Source organism: Moschus berezovskii, chromosome 20 (genome assembly GCF_049115385.1).
Source record: "Moschus berezovskii isolate FMDL1 chromosome 20, NW_MosBer_1.0, whole genome shotgun sequence".
In the NCBI taxonomy this organism is placed as follows: Eukaryota; Metazoa; Chordata; class Mammalia; order Artiodactyla; family Moschidae; genus Moschus; species Moschus berezovskii.
Window position 1 is genome coordinate 38,703,047 of NC_142479.1, and position 25,256 is coordinate 38,728,302.

A 25,256-nucleotide genomic window follows, 5' to 3' on the forward strand; every position below is an offset into this window, starting at 1 on the left:
CACATGGAGTATGGGCTCAGACGAGGATTTTCAGGGAGGGAGAGATGTTTAGGATGGGAGCAGGCACAAATGCCAGTGGGAGGAATCCTTCTGAGGGGGCTGGAGACGGGGGGCTAGTTAATGGTGTGAGGGGGTTCTGGGAGGAAGGGGTGGGGAGGGATTGTCCCCAGATGGAGGAACACCCCTCTAGTGGGATGAGGACCGAGTTTTCAGTTTGGTGGTGGGAACTGAAGGAGTTCCTGTCTTTGGGCTTCAGGCTTCTCTGAACATAGGTCAGGTTACACAGAAGTGACCGTGCCAGAGAATAGCTGATCAGCAGAGGGAGCTAACCAGTGAGATGCAGTAGGAGTGCCAGACGGTGTTGAGGCCCATTTGTGGCTGGTAGACCCACCGAGTCTGACTTCCTCACAAGGGTTCTTGTTTGTTTCATTGACACATGGCCACTGGTCTAGCAGGAGGTACTGTGCTGAACGCTTTTTCCTTAGGTATATGTTAATTTGTTAGGAAGTTCTCAGACTTCAAACCATTTTTCTTCCGTGAGTTCAGGGTAGGTTTGAGCCAGCCACACGCAAGCTTGGCGAGATGAGGTGGCTCTGTTGTGGCTGAGACTTTGGTCCAGGAAGTGCTCCTTTCCATCCTAGCAGGAGATTGCGGTGTGGGAGCAGCAGGAAACTCTTGAGATCGTTTAGTGAGATCTTTAAGGTGTGGCTTCGTTACTTTTTCTCCCCCACCCACCCAAACATCCCTAGGACGCCGACACCGCTGTGCTGAAGCACACCGTCCTTTCTCTGTGTGAACGTGTTCCCTGGTTGCTCCGTGTCTCTGATGCACTCTGTCCCCAGGGCATTTGACGGGAGTGGGGGCAGTTGCTGGAGTTTGTCGGAAGCTCCATGTTGTCGTGTGGCTCGTTCCTCCTCCTCTCGGTGACCTTGAAGGCCAGGTGGGAGCATGGGCTGTTGTCACTGTTTAGTCCCAGGACCCGCCCCCCACCATGGAGCTGGCTGTGACCGTGCTGAAGGACCTACTCCGCTATGCGGCCCAGCTTCCTGCAGTCTTCCGGGACATCTCCATGAACCACCTCCCCGGCCTCCTCACCTCCCTGCTGGGCCTCAGACCGGAAGTGAGCCGCCTCCCAGCTCCCCCAACCCTGGGCCCTTCCAGTGCTTGCCCTCATTCATAACCACTGGATTAGAGAACTTGATGGGAAGTGATTGGGGAATGGGACTGAAGAAGTGAGGAGAGGGAGAGGTTGGAAAAAAGTGTAAGGGGAAGGGACCCTGAGGGGTGGTGGGGCAAAGATGGAGGGTTCTGGGGGCGCTGGGCTCTTCCTGACTATCTGTTCTTCCCATAGTGCGAGCTCTCAGCGCTGGAAGGAATGAAGGCCTGTATGACCCATTTTCCTCGGGCGTGTGGGTCTCTCAAAGTAAGTGTTCATAGAAACTCCTCTTCCCACCAACACGATCACTGTCTTCTTTCAGGTTCCACCGTTGAGATTTATAAGCATCTGTCTCCACAGCTCTAATTAATTTTCTAGTGATTTCATTTATTTATTTTAGGCTGTGCTGGGTCTTCGTTGCTGTGCACAGGCTTCTCATTGCAGTGGCTTCTCTTGTGGAGCACAGGCTGTGGGGTGTTTGGTCTTCCGTTGTTGTGGCACGTGGGCTCAGTAGTTTCGGCTCAGGTTTTGAGAACAGACAGGCCTAGCCATTCTGTGGCATGTGGGATCTTCCCAGTGTACCAGTGTAGGGATGAAACCCGTGTCTCTTGCATTGGCGGGCAAATTCTTCACCACTGAGCCACCAGGGAGGCCCTCACCTCGTAGCTTTAAATGCATTCTCATTTAATTCTCACAGATGAAGAAACCGAAATTAAATAACTTGCCTAAGGTCTGAGGCCAAGCCCAGACTCTCCCCCTGGACTCTTCTCTCTCTGCCCTGCCTTCTCTGTACGTCTAGGATGCCCTGCCCATTTTTCTACCATCCTGTTTTACTCTGTTCCTAAAACTCTTATAATTGCCTCCAGGAAGCCTTCTTGACGTACTATTTCCCTACGTCAGCTTCCCCAGTGCTTTCCTCTCCTGTTCTGACTAATCTCCCTCTGTCCCTTCCCCACCCGGTTCCCTGGGCTATGATGGCCATGTGAGGGGTGCTGAGCAGCAGGGCCATACTCGGTCAAATAGGCAGGGTGGACGTGGGTCAGGGCGGGAGGAAGAAGGTCAGTGAAAGAATTAGAGTTTTATTTTTAAGGAGACAACAAAAAAAATATAAATGGTCATCAGATTTGGCCAAAGCAGTAATAGTTGAAGGGCCTCTGGAGTTGGTACATTTGTTGTCTGCAGAATAATTTTGATGCCAACTCGTACCTAAGAACAAATAGGTGTTTCTCTCCTGATTAAATGTTCTCTCTTGCTTTGGTATACTTGTCATTGCTTGACAAACCACTGGGTTTTCTCAGATGGAAGCACAGATCTGTGGAGAACTGGAATTAGTGGCAAATAATTTTTTTGTGTAACTTATATGATTAATCACAGTAATTTGTGTTACTATACTCGGTATTGCTAGTTAAGGGGGAGTTTGCCATTCAGGTTTTCTTGAAAGTCAAATCACATAGTTCTATGACGAAGTCAAAAAAGTAAAAAGAAACAGAAAGGGGACTGGCACCCACTACGTGCCAGGCTCTCTGCTGTGTGTCTGCCGTGTGTCATCTCATTTTACAGTAATTCTGTGGAGTTGGTGTTACCAAATGAAACAGGAGACGGGCGCAGAATGCTTTGACTAAAGCACGCCTGTGTATCTGTAGTTGTCAAACCAGGGTGTGAGCAGGGATTGCTTGCCCTTCAAGCCTGTGTTTTTTTTTACCAAACAGAACTCCACAGGTGGTTTTAAGAATGTGGACAGGATTGGCAGCTAGGCTTCTACACTGACGGCAGCTCTGCTCCATTGTTCGTGGCATGGGAATGATTATGAGTGTGTCACAGGCACCTGTGCTGTGGTCTGGGCGTGTCCTTACTGAGGCTTTACTAACTGGTTACTTGCAGTATTTGAAAAGCCCCAGAGCACATGGTATTCCTCAGTGAATGTGTGGTCATGTCCTTATTGATGTTTTGTTTTCATAGGAATGCCACTCCTGGCAGGTGATAGAATCTTTGGTTAGCAGGGCAGGACTTTGTCAAGAAGGCATTTGGAGTAATTCAGGGATTTTACTGAATTTTTTTGTTTTGTTTTTTACTAGAGTTCAAGTGTAGTAAAAACTACCTTTCTTCTAAAACTGTAAATTAACTTCTTGAATTACACAGGTTAGCTCTGTGTCTTTGACTCTTACCGGTTACAGTTTGTGAGATTTTACTGCATAAGCCTGTTTCTGTTGATCTTGGTTTGGGGTTATATGTGTCTCCCTGCAGGAGAAAGAACTGGTGACCCACTCCAGTATTCTTGCCTGGAGAATCCCAGGGACAGAGGAGCCTGGTGGCCTGCCATCTTTGGGGTCGCACAGAGTCGGACACGGCTGAAGCGACTTAGCAGCAGCAGCAGTGTCTCTCTGCATCCCGCCCAGAAAGTGGAGGGAGAGCTGGGTGTTACCCTTGGGGTCAGGATTTGAGTAGTCATACTAGACTGTCTGTGAGTCCTCTGCTTGTTTAGTAGCTCAGTTGTGTCTGACTCTTTTGCGACCTGTGGACTGTAGCCCACCGGGCTGCTCTGTCCATAGGTTTTCCAGGCAAGAATACTGGAGTGGGTTTCCATTTCATCCTCCAAGGGATCTTCCCAACCCAGGGATCAAACCCAAGTCTCCTGCCTTGGCAGATGGATTCTTTACCACTGAGCCACCGGGGAAGCTAGGGCCCTTAATTTTCGTTGTGAGTGGTCAGGAGAATTGATCTTTAACTCACAGCCTCTTGTCAGATGGCATTTTTGAAGGCATGGCCTTTTGAGTACCCTCTCCAAGCCAAGCTTTTACAGCATGCACATGCCTTTATTTCACTGAGGACACAACGTCGTCTGGAGAATGCCCCTCTGTTAGGAGTTTGGCTTTGTCTCTTGCCAGTGTGGCAGACACAAATGTGTCGTGCACAGAAGCCCCAGGGGCAGTTTGCACTGGAACATCTTGTAGACCAGTGCTCGGGAAGTGGATATCTAGAGTTGTATCTGCTCTCTGTTCCACCCCCTAGAAGCTCCCAGGGCAGCTGCCGTCTCCAAGTTCAGGACTCCTCCCAAACGAGGCATCTCAGCATTCTGGGTCCATGACGTCAGTCTGTCCAGGCTTCACCTCTCCTCCTTCTCAACACATTGATTATTTGTTCTGGAATGAGTGGGAAAACTCACCCCCCTCTTGAGGGACACCAGGACACACCATGTACGCACATGTGCTTTCATTCCTAGTGAAATGTCCCAAGTGAACCATTACTTTGGTTTGCATTGCAGGTCATTTCTGGTGGAACTGTGTGGTCAGGGCTGTGTCCCTGCACTCTGCTTGACGGCAGTCACATAGGCAGACCTCTGTTGGCCTCAGCGACCTGGCTTCCTGGGTCTCAGGGAGAGCGTGAGCAGGAAACCAAAGGGCTGAGCGCCGGTGTGGATGAGGCTTTGGCGACTCTAAGAAATAACATCCCTGGAGAAGCTGGTCAGGAGCCCAGGGGGTGGTTGCTGCTTTTGGTTTGAAGTGTTCAAAGCCCTGCCCCACCAGACGTGAAAGTGCTATCCAGGTTGTTGTAGGCCTTCTACCATGGGATCAGCTGCCACAGTGCTGTCTCTCTCCCACTAAAAGTCCTGCATTGGAGCCTGGGAAACCAGGGAGCCCTGGAGGGTGGCTGCTGAACTTCATTCTGCTGGGCTCTGCACCTGCTTCCCCCTGCTGTCTGCCTTGTTTTCTGGAAGTTGACTTTTGACCCCGGTGGGGTCCATACACACTCGCCTGGGATTTAAGGCCCAGCCTGCTTCTCCATGGGCCCCGTGGGAGACTGTTGCTCCCCTCACTGTGTTGACCCCTCCATCTCCTTACCTGGTTCCTCCAGTTTCTCCCAAGCCCAGCTCTATCCTGCCTCCCAGCTCAGCCCCTCCAGAGCTGCCCTCTTTGGTTCCAGGTCATGATTTTTCACACATTTGTTTTCCTGTTACACCCACTGAAGGTGGAAATCCTTTTCTGCTTCAGTGTTCTTTTTGTGCCATGGATCTCTTCTCCAGATGTTTTTCAATTAGTTAAACACATGGAATTGCAAGGAAAGTGGGACAGAATGCACATCTTTGTTAGCAGAATCCAGCAGCAGGTCTGATGAGTCCTGAAGTTTCATGTAGTGATGCCCGTGAATGAGATGCCTGTTGACAGCTGTAATGTGAAGTGAAAGTGAATCTGTTGGTGACAAAGGGACTGCTAATCCTACTGTGGCTTTTTTGTCTCCATTTATAATTGAAAGAAAAATTTACATTTTATTTATAGGCCAAGTGAAAATGATTTTTAAAAAAAGCTTCCTGTCCATGTTCAGAGGTCCCTTTGATTCTCCCCCCACATAAGTGGGGCCCCAGTTACATGTTGCCTTGTGGGCACTACAGACAGCAGGCGGGTCCTGTTGACTGACCGACCAGTCACTGCTCCCAGCTCATTGCCCCTGTCTTGCTGGTGTACCTTCCCTTCTCTGTCAACTTCGTGCTGCTCTCACCGCTCCTGGCCCCAGCCCAGTGCTCCTGGTCTGAGCTGGCAGGGAGTTGGGGTGTGGAGGCACCTGCTGTTCAGTGCTGTGTCCTTTTGGCCTGAGGGTGATGACCGTCACTCTGCAGACATTGGAGGAGGGGCCCGTGGTCTGTGGGACACAGGCCCCGAGCCCGGAGGCTGAGGACAGGGGCTGACCTTCATTTTCTGCCACAAGCGCGCATCTGCTCCTGGGCACAGCACCCCTGAGGGTGTGCTGCTTCCTCGTCTGCAGGAAAGAGAAAGGCCTGAGATCCTGGGCCTGGACCCTGCTGCTGGGATGGCCAGGGCTCTGTCTCTGGCCCTTGGAGCTGACCCCCCAGCCTCCCCCTCTCTCCCCCCATGATCCAGGGCAAGCTGGCCTCGTTTTTCCTCTCGCGGGTGGATGCCTTGAGCCCTCAACTCCAGCAGGTAAGGGGAAGGAGGGAGACAGCGGGGAGCCTGGGGTCTGAGCTGGTGCTTCCCCCACCTCTGTTTTCTATGGCCGCTTTTCTCCGCGTTCTTGTTCCCCTCCCTGTTAACGCGCAGTACACACCAGTAGGGGCTTCTGCCTCCTGGTCTCCATCTGTGTCTTTCTGCCCCTTCTTCCATTTCATCTCCCCTCCGAGTGCTCTGATCTCCATCTTCCTGGGCGCTGGTGGGGTTGGGATCCATGGCTGGACTGATTTCCACCTGATCCAGTCCCCCCTGTCTCCGGCAGTTGGCCTGCGAGTGTTACTCCCGGCTGCCGTCTCTGGGGGCCGGCTTCTCCCAGGGCCTGAAGCACACGGACAGCTGGGAGCAGGAGCTGCGCAGCCTGCTGGCCTCTTTGCACAGCCTGCTCGGGGGCCTGTACGAGGGCGCGGAGGCGGGTAGGGCCCGGCTGACGCTCCAGGGAGGGGGGTGGGGGGAAGCCGGCGGCAGGGGTGGGCGGGTGAGGGAACCAGGGGACTGGTCCAGAGAAGCAAGGCCGCTGATTTCTAGGCAAAAGGCAGTAGGTAGAATATGGGTGTGTCCTCCACCTGAATGGAGGCGGGGCTGGTGAGTCAAGGTGACTGTGTGTCTGTCCAGTGCCCATGCAGTATGAGAGCCCTGGGGCGGAAACGTTGCTGTCCCCCTCAGAAGATGCAGACGCCCACACCCTTCTCCGGCTTCGGCAGAGGTTTTCAGGGCTGGCCCGCTGCCTGGGACTCATGCTCAGGTGCGTGAGGGAGTGAGAAGGGAGGCGGAGAACCACACTGGGGGACCCCATGCTGAGAGTCTTCCTGCTCAATCCTCTCCAGTTCCGAGTTCGGGGCGCCCGTGTCTGTCCCTGTGCAGGACATCCTGGATCTCGTCTGCCGGACCCTCAGCGTCAGCGCCAAGAATGTCGTGAGTGGAGCCGGCTCCGCTGGCAGCCCCTCCCTGGGACCCTGGGCGGCCAGGCAGGCAGCGTGGGCTGGGGCTCCCACAGCGTGTGATCCTGACTCGTCCAGCTGCTCTTATGCCTGCGCTCCTGACCCACCCCTGCCAGGGCGGATGGGCTTCCGTGCTGCGGGAACACTTGGAGCAGGTGCTTCCCCAGGCGACAGTGAGCTGGGCATCCACTGAGTCACCGCCGAGGGGTTCCCTGGTCTGTTGAGGAGGACTGTGGGTTCATCCTGTCAGGGGGGTTGGGGCCGGGGATGGCTTCCTTACTTGCGTGTGTGCAGTCTGTCGCCTCCACCCTGTCTCCGTTTCCAAACTCCCAGTCTCCCTCTCTTCCCCCACTCCTTATTTGCTGGTTTTTTCCCACAGAGTCTGCTGGGAGATGGTCCCCTGCGGTTGCTGCTGCTGCCCTCTCTCCACCTCGAAGCCCTGGACCTGCTCTCAGCACTCATCCTTGCGTGAGTGGGGTTGGGAGGAAGCGGTGCAGGATTTAGGATGTGCTGGGAGCGGGGGTCACCGTTCTGTCTTCACCCCCAGGTGTGGAGCACGGCTCTTGCGCTTCGGGGCCCTGATCAGCCGCCTGCTTCCCCAGGTCCTCAATGCCTGGAGCATTGGGAGGGAGAACCTCGGGCCGGGCCAGGAGAGGCCCTACAGGTGACCGTCCAGGAAGGGAATAAAGAGGAGTGGGGGTGGTAGTGGTGGGGTGCGGCCGGGCTGGGAGTCGGGACGTGGCCGCCTTCTCACAGGCACCCTCTGCGCTCCCTGCAGCACCGTGCGGACCAAGGTGTACGCCGTCCTGGAGCTCTGGGTGCAGGTGTGCGGGGCCTCGGCGGGGGTGCTGCAGGGGGGCGCCTCGGGGGAGGCCCTGCTCTCCCACCTGCTCAGCGACATCTCCCCGCCGGCGGACGCCCTCAGGGTGAGAGAGGCCTCCCAGCACCCCTGGTCCTCACCCGATCCAGCCTCCCAACCGTCCTGCCTTCCTGCTGACTGGTGTGTGATCTGTGTTCCCTCCCCCGCCAGCTGCGCAGCCCCCGGGGGAGCCCTGACGGGGGTTTGCAGACCGGGAAGCCCAGTGCCCCTAAGAAGCTGAAGCTGGACGTGGGGGAGGCCATCGCCCCACCCGGCCACCGGAAAGGGGACAGCAATGCCAACAGCGACGTGTGTGCAGCTGCGCTGAGAGGTGGGTGAGGCCTGTGCCCTGCACCTCGGGGCTGGGAGGGTCTGGGGACACCTGGAGGGACCGGGTGTCCTGGTGGAGGGGGTAGAAAACACGCAGACCCGGCTAAGAGCCTGCTGAGGGGCCACGCTCCCCACAGGGCTGCAGATGGGTCCTGCTGTTGGACGGGGTGCTGGTGTTGACCCGTCCCTCCAGGTCTCAGGCGTCTTATTTGCACATCCTCTGTCCACGGCAAGTGCTTGTGTGTCCCAGAGGGTGGGGGAGGAAGAGGACGAGACCCCTGCCTGGCGGAGCTTGCACACCCCAGGCCCGCTGCTGGAAGCAGAAGTGACTTTCTGTTGGAGCCCATATGTGCACTGCCCTCCAGCCTCCTGTGAGGGGCAGTGCCAGCGCTCCCCACGTGTAAATGCACATTTATAATGTATCTCCATCTGAATTACATAACGTTCACAGCTTTGTATAGTAGTGGTCCACTCATGAGCCCCATTTTATAGTTGAGAAAACAGGAGTCACGTGACTTGCCCGAGGTGGGCCGGGCAGAGTAGGCGCTTCTCTGGGCTGCCCGCTGTGTCAGCCTCTCACACTCGTCTCCTTCCCCAGGCCTCAGCCGGACCATCCTCATGTGCGGGCCTCTCATCAAGGAGGAGACTCACAGGGTGAGGGGAGCCTGGTCCCCACTGGAAGGGGTACTGGTGGGGGTTCATTCGGACCTGGGCGCAGGCCCTGGAGGACGGGCGGGTCGTCCGGCGGCATCTCCAGGTGTGCGCTCTGTGCTTCCAGCGACTGCATGAGCTGGTGCTGCCCCTGGTCATGGGTGTCCAGCAGGGCGAGGCGCTCGGCAGCTCCCCGTACACCAGCTCCCACTGCCGCCGGGAGCTCTACCGCCTGCTGCTGGCCCTGCTGCTGGCGCCCTCTCCTCACTGCCCGCCGCCTCTCGCCTGCGCGCTGCGGGCCTTCTCCCTGGGCCAGCGAGAGGACAGCCTGGAGGTAACTGCTGCATGGGCTGCGCGCACCTTGGTGTCCCCCGCCCCGCCCGGCACTGTGGCTGCCCGTGTCCTGAGCCTCGCTTGCCCCTTCTTCTCCCAGGTCTCCTCTTTCTGCTCAGAAGCCCTGGTGACCTGTGCGGCTCTGACCCACCCCCGAGTTCCTCCCCTGCAGTCTGTGGGCCCCACCTGCCCTGCCCCAGCCCCGGTCCCGCCTCCCGAGGCTCCAGCTCCCTTCAGGGCTCCAGCCTTCCACACGCCCGGCCCCCTGCCCTCTGCGGGCCCCATGCCCTCGGCAGGCCCCATGCCCCCAGCGGGCCCCCTCCCTCCCGCACGCCCTGGACCTCCAGCCACAGCCAACCACCTGGGCCTGTCTGTGCCAGGCCTGGTGTCTGTACCCCCCCGGCTCCTTCCTGGCCCTGAGAATCACCGGGCAGGCTCCAGTGAGGACCCTGTCCTGGCCCCGAGTGGCAGCCCCCCACCTACTGTCCCCCCAGATGAGACTTTTGGGGGGCGAGTGCCCAGACCAGCCTTTGTCCACTATGATAAGGAGGAGGCGTCCGATGTGGAAATCTCCTTGGAGAGCGACTCTGATGACAGCGTGGTGATCGTGCCTGAGGGGCTGCCACCCCCGCCCCCACCCCCCTCAGGCACCACGCCCCCTCCAGTAGCCCCCTCTGGGCCACCTGCAGCCTCCCCTCCTGTGCCCGCCAAGGATGAGCCAGAAGAGCTGCCTGCAGCCCCAGGGCCGCTCCCGCCCCCTCCCCCACCTCCTGTTCCCGGCCCGGTGACGCTGCCGCCACCGCAGCTGGTGCCGGAAGGGACGCCTGGTGGGGGAGGCCCCCCAGCCCTGGAAGAAGACCTGACGGTCATTAACATCAACAGCAGTGATGAGGAGGAGGAGGAAGAGGAGGAGGAGGAGGAGGAAGACGAAGAGGAGGACGAGGAGGAGGAGTTTGAGGAGGACGAGGAGGAGGAAGAGGAGTACTTTGAGGAGGAGGATGAGGAGGAAGAAGAGTTTGAGGAGGAGTTTGAGGAGGAGGAAGGTGAGCTGGAGGAGGAGGAGGACGAGGAGGAAGACGAGGAGCTGGAAGAGCTGGAAGAGGTGGAGTTCGGCCCAGCAGGCGGGGAGGTGGAAGGAGGAGGGCCTGCGCCCCCGAGCCTGCCTCCGGCGCTGCCCCCTGCCGAGTCTCCCAAGGGGCCTCCGGAGCCAGGACTGGAACCTGGGCTGCTGTTGGAAGTGGAGGAGCCGGGGACCGAGGAGGCACCTGGGCCTGAGACTGCCCCCACGCTGGCCCCCGAGGTGCTCCCCTCCCAGGGAGAGGTGGAGAGGGAAGCGGGGAGCCCCCCTGCAGGGCCACCGCCTCAGGAGCTTGTGGAGGAGGAGCCCTCTGGGCCACCAACCCTGCTGGAAGAGGGGGCTGAGGGTGGGGGTGACAAGGTATCACCCCCCCCAGAGGTGTCTGCGGCGGAAGAGACGGAGGTGGAGGCGGCAGCTCTCCCCACGGAAAAGGTGAGGGGCCCGGTGGGGAGGAGGGGTGGGAGCCACACGCATCCTGACCCTCTGGCCTGTGCCTGCGACTGTTCTGAAGTTTTTGCTTGTCCCTGGAAGGAGCAGGGTGACGCTGCTGCCATGCTGGCTGACTTCATTGACTGCCCCCCAGACGACGAGAAGCCGCCGCCTGCCTCGGAGCCTGACTCCTAGCCCTGCCCCACCTCCCCCTCTTCTGTGCCAATAAATTTACATCCTTCATTAGCGACTGCTGCTTCTGCCTTTTGCCACCATGCTGTCCCCAGCCAGAACCCCAGGTGTCTGCTGGGCTTGGCCTGTACCCACAGTGTTTCCCAGGCATCCTGTGAGCCCCGCTGTCCATAGAGAAGCCATTGACCTACAGGGGTCGCTCTACAAGCCAGTGTCAGATGTTCAGCGTGTTGGCCTGCTGCTCTTGCTGTACTAAGTATGTCCTCGGTTGCCTGGAGCGCAAGCAGCCCTGCTTCTGCTAGTCCAAGGGTGGTGGGGCTGTGAGGAGCTATATGGGACTGTGTATCCTCATGAATGAATCTGTTGAAACACACATGCACACTGCCTTGGTCGAAAAGAGCAGACTGAGTGATAGAAATTTAGACAATTATGATAAGGCACAGAGTTTAGTCAGGGAGTCCTGTGAATTGGAACCTGGGGCATCCCAAACTACAGGGGCATTCATCGTAGGTATGGATGATGCGTTTTAGGGCTGATCCTTGCAGTGATGGTACCCCCGGCAGGAATTTGACAAGCTCACTGCCAGCCTTCCTACCTGATCTTGAGGTTTGGACGTTTCCCAGCCAGAATCTGATCCCTTTGAGTGTTGGGAGACTACAGATCCTAGGACTTGGGGTGCCTACATATGTGAGCATCAATGCAAGGGTGTGTATATGAGATGGTATTGAGGCTTATGGGCTTGAGGTAGTTGCCTCGTGGGTTTTCTCAGTCTGTGAACGTAACGTACCTTGGAAATGCAGTAAAGGGAGTGTCTTCCCAGCTGCACGTATCCTGAACCGCCTCTTTGAGAAGTGACATCTGAGCTAATTTGTGGAAGATAAGTAGATGTTTAAAAAATATTCCTGGGGCGCTTTCATGACATCAAATCTCATGTGTGCCGGGTGGATGACCCACAGACTGGAAGATAATTATACATCTCAGACCCACAGGAGAGTTGAGCCCCACGTCAGGCTCCCCAGCCTGGGGGTCTGGTATTGTGAGAAGGAGCCCCCAGAGCATTTGGCTTTGAAGGCCAGCGGGGCTTGAGTGCAGGAGCAGCGTAGGATGGAGGGAGCACACAAGTTCTCACGTGCACTGTGACCCCCGCATAGGAGCCTGGGTGAGACCTACCTGTGGGTCTTGGAGGGTCTCCTGGGGACATGGGGGTCAGCTGTGACTCACTGTGGGGACAAGGACACAGGTAGCAGAGGCCCCAGGGAATGTTCACTGACGGGAGCTCTCAGGATCAATGGAACAGGATAGAAAGCCTGGAAATAAACCCACACACCTATAGTCAGTTAATCTATGACAATGGAAGCAAGAATATACAATGGAGAAAAGATAGTTCTCTTCAAAAAGTGTGCTGGGAAGACTGGACAGCTTGATGTCAAAGAATGAAACTAGAACATCAATGTCACACACAAAAATAAACTCAAAATGGATTAAAGACCTAAATATAACATCAGATTCTGTAAAACGGGTCCCCAGCCTCCAGGATCTAATGCCTGATGATCTGAGGTGGAGCTGATGTAATAATAGTAGAAATAAAGTGCACAGTAAACTCAATACGCTGGAATCATTCTGAAACCACTCACCACCCCCAGTCCGTGGAAAAGCTGTCTTCCACAAAACTGGTCCCTGGTGCCAAAAAGGTTGGGGGCTGCTGCTGTGAAACTCTTAGAGAAAAGCAGAGGCAGAACAATCTTTGACATAAATCACAGCAAGATCTTTTTGGAGCTGCCTCCTAGAGTAATGGAAATAAAAACAGAAACCAATGGAACCCAATGAAACTTAAAAGCTTTTGCACAGCAAAGGAAATCATAAACAGAAAACCCTTGCAATGGGAGAAAATATTTGCAAACGAAACAACTGACAAAGGATTAATCTCCACAATATTCGAACAGCTCATGTAGCTCAATATCAAAAACAAACCCAAACCAACCCAATCAAAAAATGGGCAGAGGATCTAAACAGACATTTCTGCCAGGGAGACATACAGATAGCCAAGAGGTAGTGAAAGTAATGTTTTGCCACATTTGTTACATTCTGAATTCCTCTACGTGTGTATTTGGGTCTATTTCTTGACCTTGTGTTCTATTCCATTGACCGCCCTGTGCATGCTTATTTGTTGTGGCTTTATGAAACGTTCCAATAGCTGGTAGAAAGAGTAGGTTATTAAATTGGTGTTAAGCAGGGTAGCAGTGCCACAGAATGTCAAACTGCTGCACAGCTGTACCCACTCACATGTTAGCAGAGTCATGCTCAAAATTCTCCAAGCCAGGCTTCAACAGTACGTGAACCGTGAACTTCTACATGTTCAAGCTGGATTTAGAAAAGGCAGAGGAACCAGAGATCAAATTGCCAACATCCGCTGGATCATCGAAGAAGGAAAATAATTCCAGAAAATATCTACTTCTGCATTATTGACTACACCAAAGCCTTTGACTGTGTGGATCACCACAAACTGGAAAATTTTTAGATGGGAATACCAGATCACCTAACACCTGCCTCCTGAGAAATCTGTATGCAGGTCAAGAAGCAACAGTTAGAACTGGACACAGACTGGTTCCAAATAGGGAAAGGGGTACGTCAAGGCTGTATATTGTCACCCTTCAGTTCAGTTCAGTTCAGTCGCTCAGTCGTGTCCGACTCTCCGCGACCCCATGAATCACAGCACGCCAGGCCTCCCTGTCCCTCACCAACTCCCGGAGTACACTCAAACTCATGTCCACAGAGTCGGTGATGCCATCCAGCCATCTCATTCTCCGTCGTCCCCTTCTCCTCCCGCCCCCAACATTTCCCAGCATCAGAGCCTTTTCCAGTGAGTCAACTCGTCGCATGAGGTGGCCAAAGTATTGCAGTTTCAGCGTTACGCTTATTTAACTTATATGCAGAGTACATCATGCAAAATGCCAGGCTGGATGAAGCACAAGCTGGAATCAAGACTGCCGGGAGAAATATCCATAAACGCAGATATGCAGGTGACACCACCCTTGTGGCAGAAAGCCAAGAAGAACTAAAGAGCCTCTTGATGAAAGTGAAAGTGGAGAGTGAAAAAGCTGGATTAAAACTCAACATTCAAAAAATGAAGATCAAGGCATCCAGTCCCATCACTTCATGGGGAATAGATGGGGAAATAATGCAAACAGAGAGTTTATTTTCTTGGACTTCAAAATCACCACGATGGTGACTTCAGCCATGAAATTAAAAGACATTTGCTCCTTGGAAGAAAAGCTATGACCAACCTGTGAAGTTGCTCAGTCATGTCCGACTCTTTGCAATCCCATGGACTGTAGCCTACCAGGCTCCTCTGTCCATGGAATTTTCCAGGCAAGAGTACTGGAGTGGGTTGCCATTTCCTTCTCCAGGGGAATCCTCCTGACCCAGGGACTGAACCCAGGTCTCCCACATTGCAGGCAGACACTTTACTGTCTGAGCCACCAGGGAAGTAGACAGCATATTAAAAAGCAGAGACATTACTTTGCCGACAAAGGTTCATCTACTCAAAGCTATGGTTTTTCCAGTAGTCATGTATGGATGTGAAAGTTGGACTATAAAGAAGTCTGAGCACCGAAGAATTAACATTTTTGAACTGTGGTGTTAGAGAAGACTCTTGAGAGTCCCTTGGACAGCAAGGAGATCAAACCAGTCAATCCTGAAGGAAATCAGTCCTGAATATTCATTGGAAGGACTGACGCTGAAGCTCCAATACTTTGGCCACCTGATGTGAAGAGCTGACTTAACTAGAAAAGACCCTGATGCTGGGAAAGATTGAAGGCAGAAGAAGGGGACGACAGGATGAGATGGTTGGATGCCATCACCGACTCGATGGACATGAGTTTGAGCAAGCTCTAGGAGTTGATGGACAGGGAAGCCTGGTGTGTTGCAGTCCATGGGGTTGCAAAGAGTCGGACACGACTGAGTGACTGAACTGAACTAAGCAGGGTAGCAGGCATTGGGGGAAATTAATAGTACATTATTCAAGATCTTTCTCTAAAGGGATTCACAATCTGGAAATAATCAGAACACTCTGAGTAAGGGTTCCTCTAGGATAGCCAGCAGCTGGATATGTGGGGTTTGGAGCTGAGGAGGGGGATGGGGGCTGCTGAGAGATCTGGGGCTGGGGGCAAGTCACTCCGGGGATACGACTGGAGGAAAACAGTAGGCTGCATATGGAACTCAGAACACCAACATTTTAGGGGCAAGAGGAGCCTTGAAGGGAACTTGGAGAGGGTGATGTCCCAGAAAATGAGAAGAGCTTCAAACAGGAGGGGGAAAACATCAGAGTCCCTGGGACTTGTCAGTCATCAGCAGGTTTGGGCAAAGCAGTCTCAGAAGTGTGGTGGGGGTGGATCTCAGGGATAGCTGGGAGGTGAGAAAAGGGGACAGCGAGATTCTGCTGGGAAGGAGATGAGAGAAAATAGGGCAGTGCGGGCCCTGGGGTGGGCAGGCTCCGTGCCACCTCCCTCCATCCAGGGACTGTGCACTGTGCAGCCCACTGCCTGCCCCACCCCGCTCCTGTTCTGTCCTCTGCACCATTCCGTCTCTCGGGACGGCACTCCTCAGCCCAGCCCGTGGTTCCTGCCACAACCTCCAGGGAGAGGCACAGCTACTGAGGCAGGTCTCAGGCTCTGGCCACCCCTAACCGAGGTGGAGCACCGATGTGTTCTGAGGGGCTTTGGATATCCCTTCTAAAGTCATCGCTCCAGGGACTCCCTTGGCAGTCCAGTGATCAATGCTGCACTTCCACTGTAGGGAGTAAGGGTTCAATCCCTGGTCAGGGCACTAAGATCCCACATACCATGTGGTGCAACCAAAAAATTAAATAAAACCATCCCGCCTATCCCATCTCCCATCATCCAGCCCTCCCCCTGCTTCCCTACTCTCCACTCTAACACTTAACACCATGTGACATATACGATCTGTATGAGTTTATATGGCTTTATCTCCTCCCAATAGAACATAAGCACCATCAGAGCAGAGACTGTTTCGTTTCGGTCTGTCTATTGAAGTAACTCCATCCCAGATTCCTGGTCTGAGGTGAGGGCTTGGCAACCACTGAACGAGTGAAGACAAGTCAATGAGTCACCGAGGCAGAATCTCTGCGGGGCCCTGGGAGGTATCATGACACAGGTAACTGAGGTCCTCTTGGTCCTGTCGGAGCTGAAAGTGGGGTCCAAGCCAGCCTCACCCACAACTTGATATGCTCTGCAGGGGCCCATGAGGCTCCTTCCCCACTGACGGGTGTGTTTGTAGAGAGAGAGTTCAGCAGAGTTTATCCTGTCAAGCTGAGGTTGCCAAGCTGTTCCTCCCTCGCCCGTCTGAAGAGGTCACCCAGCATTCAGCTCACACAGCAATTGTCCCTCTTAAAAAGCTGAAGGCAGTGTTGAACGAAGCCTGGGCTGGGCTATAGTGCCCCCGGGACCACTCTGCCCCTGCCAGCCAAGGGTACCTTTCCAGGGGCAGCTCTCAGAGCACCGGTCCTGCAGAGCCCACAGTGGCAGCTCCCTGGCCTCTGTCTTCCCGGGGTCACACTGATCTCCTGCCCATGGGCCTCGTGCAGTCTCCCCGTTTCAGGCTCTAGCTGCCCAGGCTCATGTGGAGAGCTGCTTACTGATGCTGGATGCTGTACCTGCCCTGGTGTGTGTTTGAGTCAGCTGCTCCGTTGGTGTCCAACTCTTTGCCACCCCATGGACTGTAGACCGCCAGGCTCCTCTGCCCATGGGATTTCCCAGGCAAGAATACTGGAGTGAGTTGCCATGCCCTCCTCCAGGGGATGTTCCCCACCCAGGGATCGAACTGGGGTTTCCTGCATTGCAGGCAGATTCTTTACCATCTGAGCCACCAGGGCATGGTATCTTAATTCCCTGATCAGGGATTGAACCCATGCTCCCTGCAGTGGAAACTTGGAGTCTTAACCACTGGACCACCAGGGAAGTCCATTAAGCCACATTTTTGAGCCTCAAGACACCAAGAATCTACACCCATTTACATGTTGATCACTTAGTCGCTATCAACCTGCCTGGAGGTTACTTGCTTTCATGTGTCACATTCCACCCACCTTTCTCCATCCCACGAGTTGGTCACTCCCTCACTGCTTCCACAGCAGCAGTACACCTGTAATGTACCTCCTGGAGGCCACGCTGGCGGGAACACACAAGAGAACTACCCAGGCACTGTCTCCAAGGACAGCTCAGACTCCTGGGGAAGAGGAAGCTAAACACAGGAGTGCAGGAAGAGGATCTGTCATGTGATGACAGAGCACAGTGGGAGCCCTGGAAGAGAGGTGAAGGGGCAGGGAGGGTGGGGAGGAATATGAGTATCAGGGCTTTGGAGAGCAGTGCCCCTTGTCTGGGGACATTCGGGATAGAAGGTTGGGGAGCTCCACCAATCCTAAGTGACTAGAGCCAAGAGGAAGGACATTTCACAGTAAAATTTTTTAAAAAATTCATAACTATAGAAAAGCAAACAATAGCAGTACAACAGACGCCCATATACCTTTCACTTAGATTAGTCAAATATTAACATTTTGCCACATTTACTTTTTCTGTATCTTGAACCCTTTGAGAGTAAGTTGTAATATCATGATACTTTCAATACTCCCACACCTCTAAATACTGATACAGTATTTCATAAGATTAAGGACGTTCTCTGCCACAATCATGATATGATTATCAGTCAAGACATTTAACAATTCAGTTCAGTCAGTTCAGTCGCTCAGTCACGTCAAACTCTTTGCCACCCCATGGACTGCAGCACACCAGGCTTCTCTGTCCATCACCAACTCCCAGAGCTTGCTCAAACTCATGTCCTTCGAGTCAGTGATGCCATCCAACCATTAACATTTAACAACTGAGAGAGTACTGTTACCTAACGCATGAGTGAGTGAGTGTGTGCTAAGTCACTTCAGTCACGTCTGACTCTTTGTGACCCCATGGGCCCTACGTGGCCCGCCAGGCTCCTCTGTCCATGGGATTCTCCAGGCAAGAATACTGGAGTGGGTTGCCATGCCCTCCTCCATGGGATCGTCCCAACCCAGGGATCAAACCATTGTCTCTTATGTCTCCTGCGTTGGCACGCTGGTCCTTTACCTAATATGCTGCCCATATTCGAAATCCAATTGTCCCACTAGTTTCCATTATAGCTGTTTGTGAATTTCAGTTTTTATGTCACTGAGTCATGGCACCCTTGTCCCATCTGTGAACTGAACCCTCTCCCTCGTCCTGTTCCTGAGTCTCCTCCCTCCCCTGACCTATATCCATACACATATAGGTCACCTGTATCATTCACAGCCCTTAGTTGAATCTCTGTAGCATGGGCCACCTCTGCTAACCCCTGCTTTGTTGTTAACACATTAGGATTTACTTCTTCCTTTCTCTCTGATCAAAAGCCAAAATAATCCCAACTAACAAGAGATTCATAACTTTCTACTAAAAAGAAGCCTGTCAAACAAAAATGCCATACGTGTCAGACAAAGGTAAGGTCCAGGTTGTGGGCAGGACTGATAGACCATCAAGCTCCCGCCAACCCTCTCTCTCCTTTCATCTGCTCACACAGTCATGAAAGGTGAGGCTCCTGACTGCTGGAATGAGACACACACAAACATCTAACTTAGACTCAACTACTTGCATCACTTCTTCAGTTTTCCCAGAACATGGAGGTTGGTGCTCAAAAACCCTTCTGAACTTGGGTGTCAGGTTGATTACGTGATACAACTGCTCTTGTGATAACACAGGAGGCATTCATATTTTGGTGTGATGAATGAAACCTAAAACAGAAGAGATGGGGGAGCCAGGAATTGACTGGACAGCAAGTGGCGGGAAAAGAAAGTCTGGGATTGGTGTGAGCCATTCCATTATTTTATTTCCTTTCCAGTTTTGTTGAGATATAATTGACATACAGCACTGGATAAATTTAAGGTGGAGAGCAGAGTGATTTGACTTTCGTATATAATGAAATGATTATCACAGTAAGTTTAGTGATCACCTGTCATCTCATGCAGTTACAAAATTAAATAGAAACTATCTTTCCTTGTGATGAGAACACAGGATTTACTCTTGAAAGTGAAAGTCGTGTCAGACTCTTTGCGACCCAATGGACTATACAGTCCGTGGAATTCTCCAGGCCAGAATCCTGGAGTGGGTAGACTTTCCCTTCTCTAGGGGATTTTCCCAACCCAGGGATCGAACCCACGTCTCCTGCATTGCAGGCAGATTCTTTACCAGCTGAGCCACCAGGGGGATTTACTCTTAGCTTTCATATATAATATATTACTTATGTTGTATGTCACATCTCTAGTATTTAATCTTATAACTGGAAGTCTGTACTCTTTGACTGCCTTCATCCAGTTCCCACCTGCCTCAGTAACCACAAATTTGATCTTTGTTTCCTGTAAATTATTTTTGAAGTACAGTTGCTCTATAATACCATGATGGTTCCTGTTATACAACAGTTATGTGATATTTCTATACATTTCAAACAGACCACACGGTAAGACTAGTTCCAAGATGTCGCCATACAGAGGTATTACACAGATGTTGGCTGTGCATTTCATGCCTGCTACTCATGGTACTTTGCACCTGCCATTTGTGTCTCTAAGTCTCCCTCACCTATTCCTCCTTCCCTCCCCCCTCCCCTCTGGCGGCCACCTGCTTGTTCTGTCTTCACAACTGTCCCTGCTTTGTTACGGATGTTATACACGCAGTGTGGGCTTTATAGGCATGGTGCACAGGCTCAGCTGCGGGGTCTTCATATCTGGATCAGGGATCAAACCCGTGTCCCCTGCATTCGCAGCTGGATTCTTAACCACTGGACCACCAGGAAAGTTCCTGTTTCGCTTTTCTTAATCTTGTCTCTTAGAGTCTTATGGCTCAAGTTACCTACATTGAATCTGAGATGTTTCTAAAACTTCACAGTCATATATTCATGATGTCATAGATGGGTTTGGGTGGTTCAAGCTTCTTAATCCTTCACTTTTAAATCCACACCCTAAATTACTTCCAAAGTAAACCAACTGAACAACCACCAACATCTAATTTCTTTGAAAATTGTTTGCAAGATTTCACTGGAAAAAGTATCATTTTTCCAGTGACATCATCTCACTTGGAATTTCACTAGAAAAATTTCCAGCTGCCATCTCTTCTTCTGGGTTCTGGAGTTCCCAAAAAATGACATCTCCCTTTCCAAGTCCCTGACCTAAGTCTCTCAGAAACGTCCTTTGTTTCTTAACACACTGTAGCCAAATTTAAGCTTATTATATTATCACTTCCAAATGACCAAAACACCAATAACCTCGTTCTGAGAACATCCATAGTTTGAGCAAATTTTACAAATAATTGTTGCTTCCAGTGGTTTGGATTATACCCTGAATATAACTGATCACACACATGCAGATTTTATCCATTAGATAAAGCCAGATAGAAATCTCGGAGAAGGCAATGGCACTCCACTCCAGTACTCTTGTCTGGAAAACCCCATGGACGGAGCCTAGAGGGGTGCAGTCCATGGGATCGCTGAGAGTTGGACACAACTGAAGCAACTTAGCAGCAGCAGCAGCAGATAGAAATCTAATTTATTGAATTCTCTATCTTTAGCTATTCCATTTTAGGACAAAGTTAGGAAGACAAAACCAAAATAAAATCAATCTGCCTCACTTGCTGCTTTCCTTTGTGGTATTTAGTGTTCCATTCAATCTGTTTCTGTAAGGTGAAGTACTACTGCTTACTGATTTAGCCAATCCACCTATTGGTGCTTTTAATTTAAAATCGTTCAAGAGTTTTCTACAAGGCATTTTTCTTTCATAATCATCTCTTAGTCTTTACTCCCATATAAACACTTGGGATTTAAAAACCCCGAGTGGGCATTCTGAAATTTAAAATGTCGTTTTCCTCAGCCACACCATCAGCTGGGTCTGCATACACATGGAGGAGCAGTTAGACCCCACCATTCAATCAATGAGAGGAATATCTATTACAAAAAACACTTTGGATGTTTTATAATTGTGGGGCTTCCTAGGTGGCACTAGTAAAGAACCCGCCTGCCAACACAGGAGACATAAGAAACTCAAGCTGGATCTCTGGGTTGGGAAGATCCCCTGGAGGAGGCTATCTGCAAAACACAGTTGGTCACAGTCCACCTTCTGACCACAAGTCACATCCCTTCCATGTGTGGGTGAAACCATGTAACTCAGATTGGGGTTCCAACCCGTGGGCTGGGACTTGAACTCAGCCGAAACCCAGATTGGGACTTGAACCTACAGTCTTTTAACTAAGATCACACCTGATCTCAGGACTTAATGCAGCTGAGGTTCTTAATGTCTCATTGCAGAAAGAATTCAGTGAGAGACAAAGCGATGGGTAAGAAGTGGATTTATTTAAAGAAAAACACACTCCACAGACACAGTGTGGGTCATCTCACAAGGCGACAGCAGCAGCCCCTCGGTATGGGGCTGTCAGTTTTTATAGCAGTGAGTGGGTTGTTTCATAGGCTAATGAGTTGTAGTATTCTAGTTATTTTGGGGAAGGGGTGGGGATTTCCAGGAACCCTGGCGTGCTGCAGTCCATGGGGCTGCCGAGTTGGACATGACTGAGCAACAGAACAACAATGGCCTCAGCTTATAGCCCAAGGGCTCATCCAGGTGCAGATGAAGGTTCTTGGGTGTGGTTTCTCAGGTATAGCTACTTAATTAGGGCTCAGTTCTGTTTCCTGCAAGTCCACTGTGGCTCTTGGCATTACCCCTGGGATCTCTGTTTCCTAAGTCCTCCTTCCTTTTCTCTACAGTAGCCTCTGTTTGCAGGTGAGTAGTTTTCTTAGCCTAATCCTAGCCTATAGAATTTCTGGGTCCAAATTCTTTTTTCTGTTTGTATTGTTCCTTTCAGTTATAGCACATATAATTTTTTTAAAAAACAAAACTTGTGGGTATTGCATGCAATTATAATCTATTATGTCAGACAAAAATCCATACACAAATCTCTTCCTGATAATTCCTGCTCTAGTATTTCCCCTTACAATTCTTAGAAACCTATTGTCCTGTCAGAGAAATTTTGCCAGGCATACCCTTACTATCCTTAAAAGGCCTTTATTTGAAACACCACCTTAAATCTTTCTGAGGCTTTAACAAAAGTCTTCTATTACATTTTTGACTTAAACTTTAAAACATGTTTTCCTGAGAAACACCCTGGATTTGACCTCTGCCCATGAGCCATTTCTTAATTTTGGCATTGCTAATCATCTAGAGTAGCTAAGAAACAGCTTTATTTCTCAACTCAGCAAATCCTGAATCATTCACACACAATATTTGATCTTTTAACTTCACTCTCTTATTTTTAATCTCAGGTAGCGAGAAATCAAGTGGTACTTTCAACATTTTGCCTAGAAATTTCCTTAGCCAATTGAGCTGCTGCTGCTACTAAGTCACTTCAGTCGTGTCCAACTCTGTGTGACCCATAGACGGCAGCCCACCAGGCTCCTCCATCCCTGGGATTCTCCAGGCAAGAACACTGGCGTGGGTTGCCATTTCCTTCTCCAAAGCATGAAAGTGAAAAGTGAAAGTGAAGTCACTCAGTCGTGTCCGACTCTTAGAGACCCCATGGACTGCAGCCTACCAGGCTCCTCCATCCACGGGATTTTCCAGGCAAGAGTTCTGGGGTGGGTTTCCATTGCCTTCTCTGGAGAAGCCCTATAATTCAACACAATTCTCACTCTTATCTACCTGGAGATAGCACCAGATAGTTCAGTCTTGGGCTGTCTGGGTGGTGCAATGGGTAAGAATCTGCCTGCTAATGCAGGGTTCAATCCCTGGGCCAGGAAGATCCCACATGCCTCGGAGCAACTAAGCCCGTGCAGCACAGATTCCGAGCATGCATGCCACAACTACCGAAGCTGATGAACCCTAAGGTCCGCAAGCTGCAACTACTGAGCCTTTGCGCCTCAACAGGAGAAGCCTGAGCATCGCAACAAAGAACTAAAAGCAAATATTGAAAAAGAAAGGTTCAGTTGTTTTTCTTTATTGGCCACACTGCACAGCTTGTGGAATCTTAGTTTCCTGACCAGGGATTGAACCCAGATGCCCTATAGCAGCAAAAGCACAGAGTCCTAACCACTGGACCACCAGGGAAGTCCCCAGAGTTCAGTCTTACAAGACTGCCTCTCCCTTTCTCAGCCCCCACGCACACACACATGAGCGTATGTGCACACATGTCAGATGCCAACTGTGAGTCCAAGTCTTCAATTGTGCTTCTAACTGGCTGTAGATGAGAGGTTCCAGCAAACCGCTGCCCACCACCCCCCGCCCCCCGAATTGGGTTCAGTTAACTTGCTAAAGAGCCTCATAGAACTCAGAGCAACATTCTAGTAAAGACCACTGGTCTGTTGTAAAAGGACATAACTCGGGAATAGCTAGATAGAAGAGATGCATAGGGGAAGGTATGAGGAAGGGCAAAGAGCTCCCAGGCTCGCTCTGAGGGTAACACTCTCCCTAAATCTCCATGTGCTCACTAACCCAGACACTCAATCATTTTGGGTTTTTATGGAGGCTTCATACATTGTCAAGGGGCTTCCAAGGTAGCACTAGTAGTAAAGAGAACGCCTGACAATACAGGAGATATAAGAGACGCAGGTTCGATCCCTGGGTCGGGAAGATCCCCTGGAGGAGAAAATGGCAACCCACTTCAGTATTCTTGCCTGGAGAATCCCATGGACAGAGGAGCCTGGTGGGCTGTGGTCCACGGGGTCGCAAAGAGTCAGACATGACTGAGCGACTAACACACATACACATCGTTATGAAGCAGAGTTTCCCTAAAACCAAGTTCCTCACCCAATTTGATGATTAACCTTTCTGTCCAAAACTTTACTCATTTTCTTGTCTCATACACGATCCCCCTCAAGATTGAGAAGGATCAGAGAAAAGGGGAGATTGTGACTGAGCAGGACCCAGGACAGATCCCTACTCTCCTGCCCTCCACCTGCCTTGTTTGTAGAAAACCTTTAGCCTCTGAGGCCTTCCCAGAGCTCCAAAGAACAAATTTAATGGGAAGAGAGAAAATGCAGAAACAAAGGAAAACAGTTAAGCAAAACAAAATAATAATAACTTACCCACGAAACAAAGTCAAAGACCGCTAGTACCTACTCAAGGGCTGCAGAAAATATTCTGAGTCATATCCTTTGAGCTGTTGTGCAGATACTGAAATCCCCACCATGTGAAAGTAGTTAACTGGATGCTGACCACAAGCACGTAGACCCCAGATAGGTTGGAACCAGAAATTTGATGATGCTGACCCCCAATTACCTCACCACCAACCAGTCAGAAGAATGTCCACGAGCTGACCATGCACCCCACAACCCTCTCCACCGCATCTTCAAATAGTTCTACTAGCTCTACTAGCTACCTAGAGAACCTGCTTGGCCTTAGAGCAAACGCTGCACTTTCCTTCACTACAACCTTGTGTCAGTAGACTGACTTTATTGCACCCAGGTGAGCAGACCCAAGTTTGGTTTGGTAACAGTCACAATTGATTAAATCATTAGCTCTGGGTGATTGATCCAATCTCCAGCCCCTCTCTTCTCACCAAAGGTCAGGTCGATTGGATGGGAATTCAAACCATTTAATTACTCAGTCGGCTTCTCCAGCAACCAGCTCCCATCCTTAGGTACTTTCCAAAAAGTCACTTTATTGACATTAAAAACACCTTATGAGTGACTCAACTGAACTGAACTGATTGCTCTTATCATTTAGGAAATTCCAAGCATTCTAGGAGCTCTGTGCCAGAAATGGGGATGAAGACCAAATACATATTTATTAAAAATCACAACATTAATATATCTATTAAATAAATTGAATTTATAGTTAAAAACCTTCCAGCAATAAAAACTCCAGGTCCAGAGAGCTTTGCTACCAGACTTTGGGGGCAAAATAATACCAGTTCTACACAAAATCTTTGGGGAACCACAAGACAGAAGACTCCCCAGTTCATTTGATGAAGCCAGTCTTACCGAATCACTGAAGCCAGGTAAAGATGCTGAACCTGGTTTGTTTATCCGACGCACAGCCAGCCAAACACTGAGATGCCAAGGTTTGTGGTAGAGGAAGGATTTGTACAGAGCAGCCAAATAAAGAGAACAAATCTCAGTTCTACCTCCCTCAAGGCGAGAGGCTTGGGCTATTTATAAGATGCAGCTGGGAGTGGGGAGCATGGGGAGCATAAGGAGCTGGAGAAAGGGGATGGAGATAAGCAGATGTTCAGCAAGCACCATTCTGCACAACTAACCTCAGGCTTCTTCATGGGATGCATGT

At 51.2% G+C, this 25,256-nt stretch overlaps 1 protein-coding gene across 4 annotated transcripts in view; it reads left to right on the forward strand.

Annotated features, from left to right (window-relative positions):
* The window catches only part of PELP1 (proline, glutamate and leucine rich protein 1), a 39,035-nt gene extending 28,057 nt beyond the window's left edge, over positions 1-10,978 (forward strand). For 2 of the 4 annotated variants that reach the window (XM_055404826.2, XM_055404816.2), the window contains 14 exons: positions 971-1,120; positions 1,352-1,423; positions 6,031-6,090; positions 6,380-6,530; positions 6,730-6,859; positions 6,942-7,029; positions 7,435-7,523; positions 7,603-7,719; positions 7,834-7,981; positions 8,086-8,245; positions 8,843-8,898; positions 9,023-9,229; positions 9,329-10,738; positions 10,838-10,978. In XM_055404826.2, coding sequence (XP_055260801.2) covers positions 971-1,120; positions 1,352-1,423; positions 6,031-6,090; positions 6,380-6,530; positions 6,730-6,859; positions 6,942-7,029; positions 7,435-7,523; positions 7,603-7,719; positions 7,834-7,981; positions 8,086-8,245; positions 8,843-8,898; positions 9,023-9,229; positions 9,329-10,738; positions 10,838-10,930 — 2,931 coding nt within the window. In that variant the 3' untranslated portion in view covers positions 10,931-10,978. The remainder of the gene's footprint in view (positions 1-970; positions 1,121-1,351; positions 1,424-6,030; positions 6,091-6,379; positions 6,531-6,729; positions 6,860-6,941; positions 7,030-7,434; positions 7,524-7,602; positions 7,720-7,833; positions 7,982-8,085; positions 8,246-8,842; positions 8,899-9,022; positions 9,230-9,328; positions 10,739-10,837) is intronic. The other 2 variants (XM_088828834.1, XM_088828835.1) reach the window with 2 other exon arrangements.
* Positions 10,979-25,256: the final 14,278 nt, after the last annotated feature.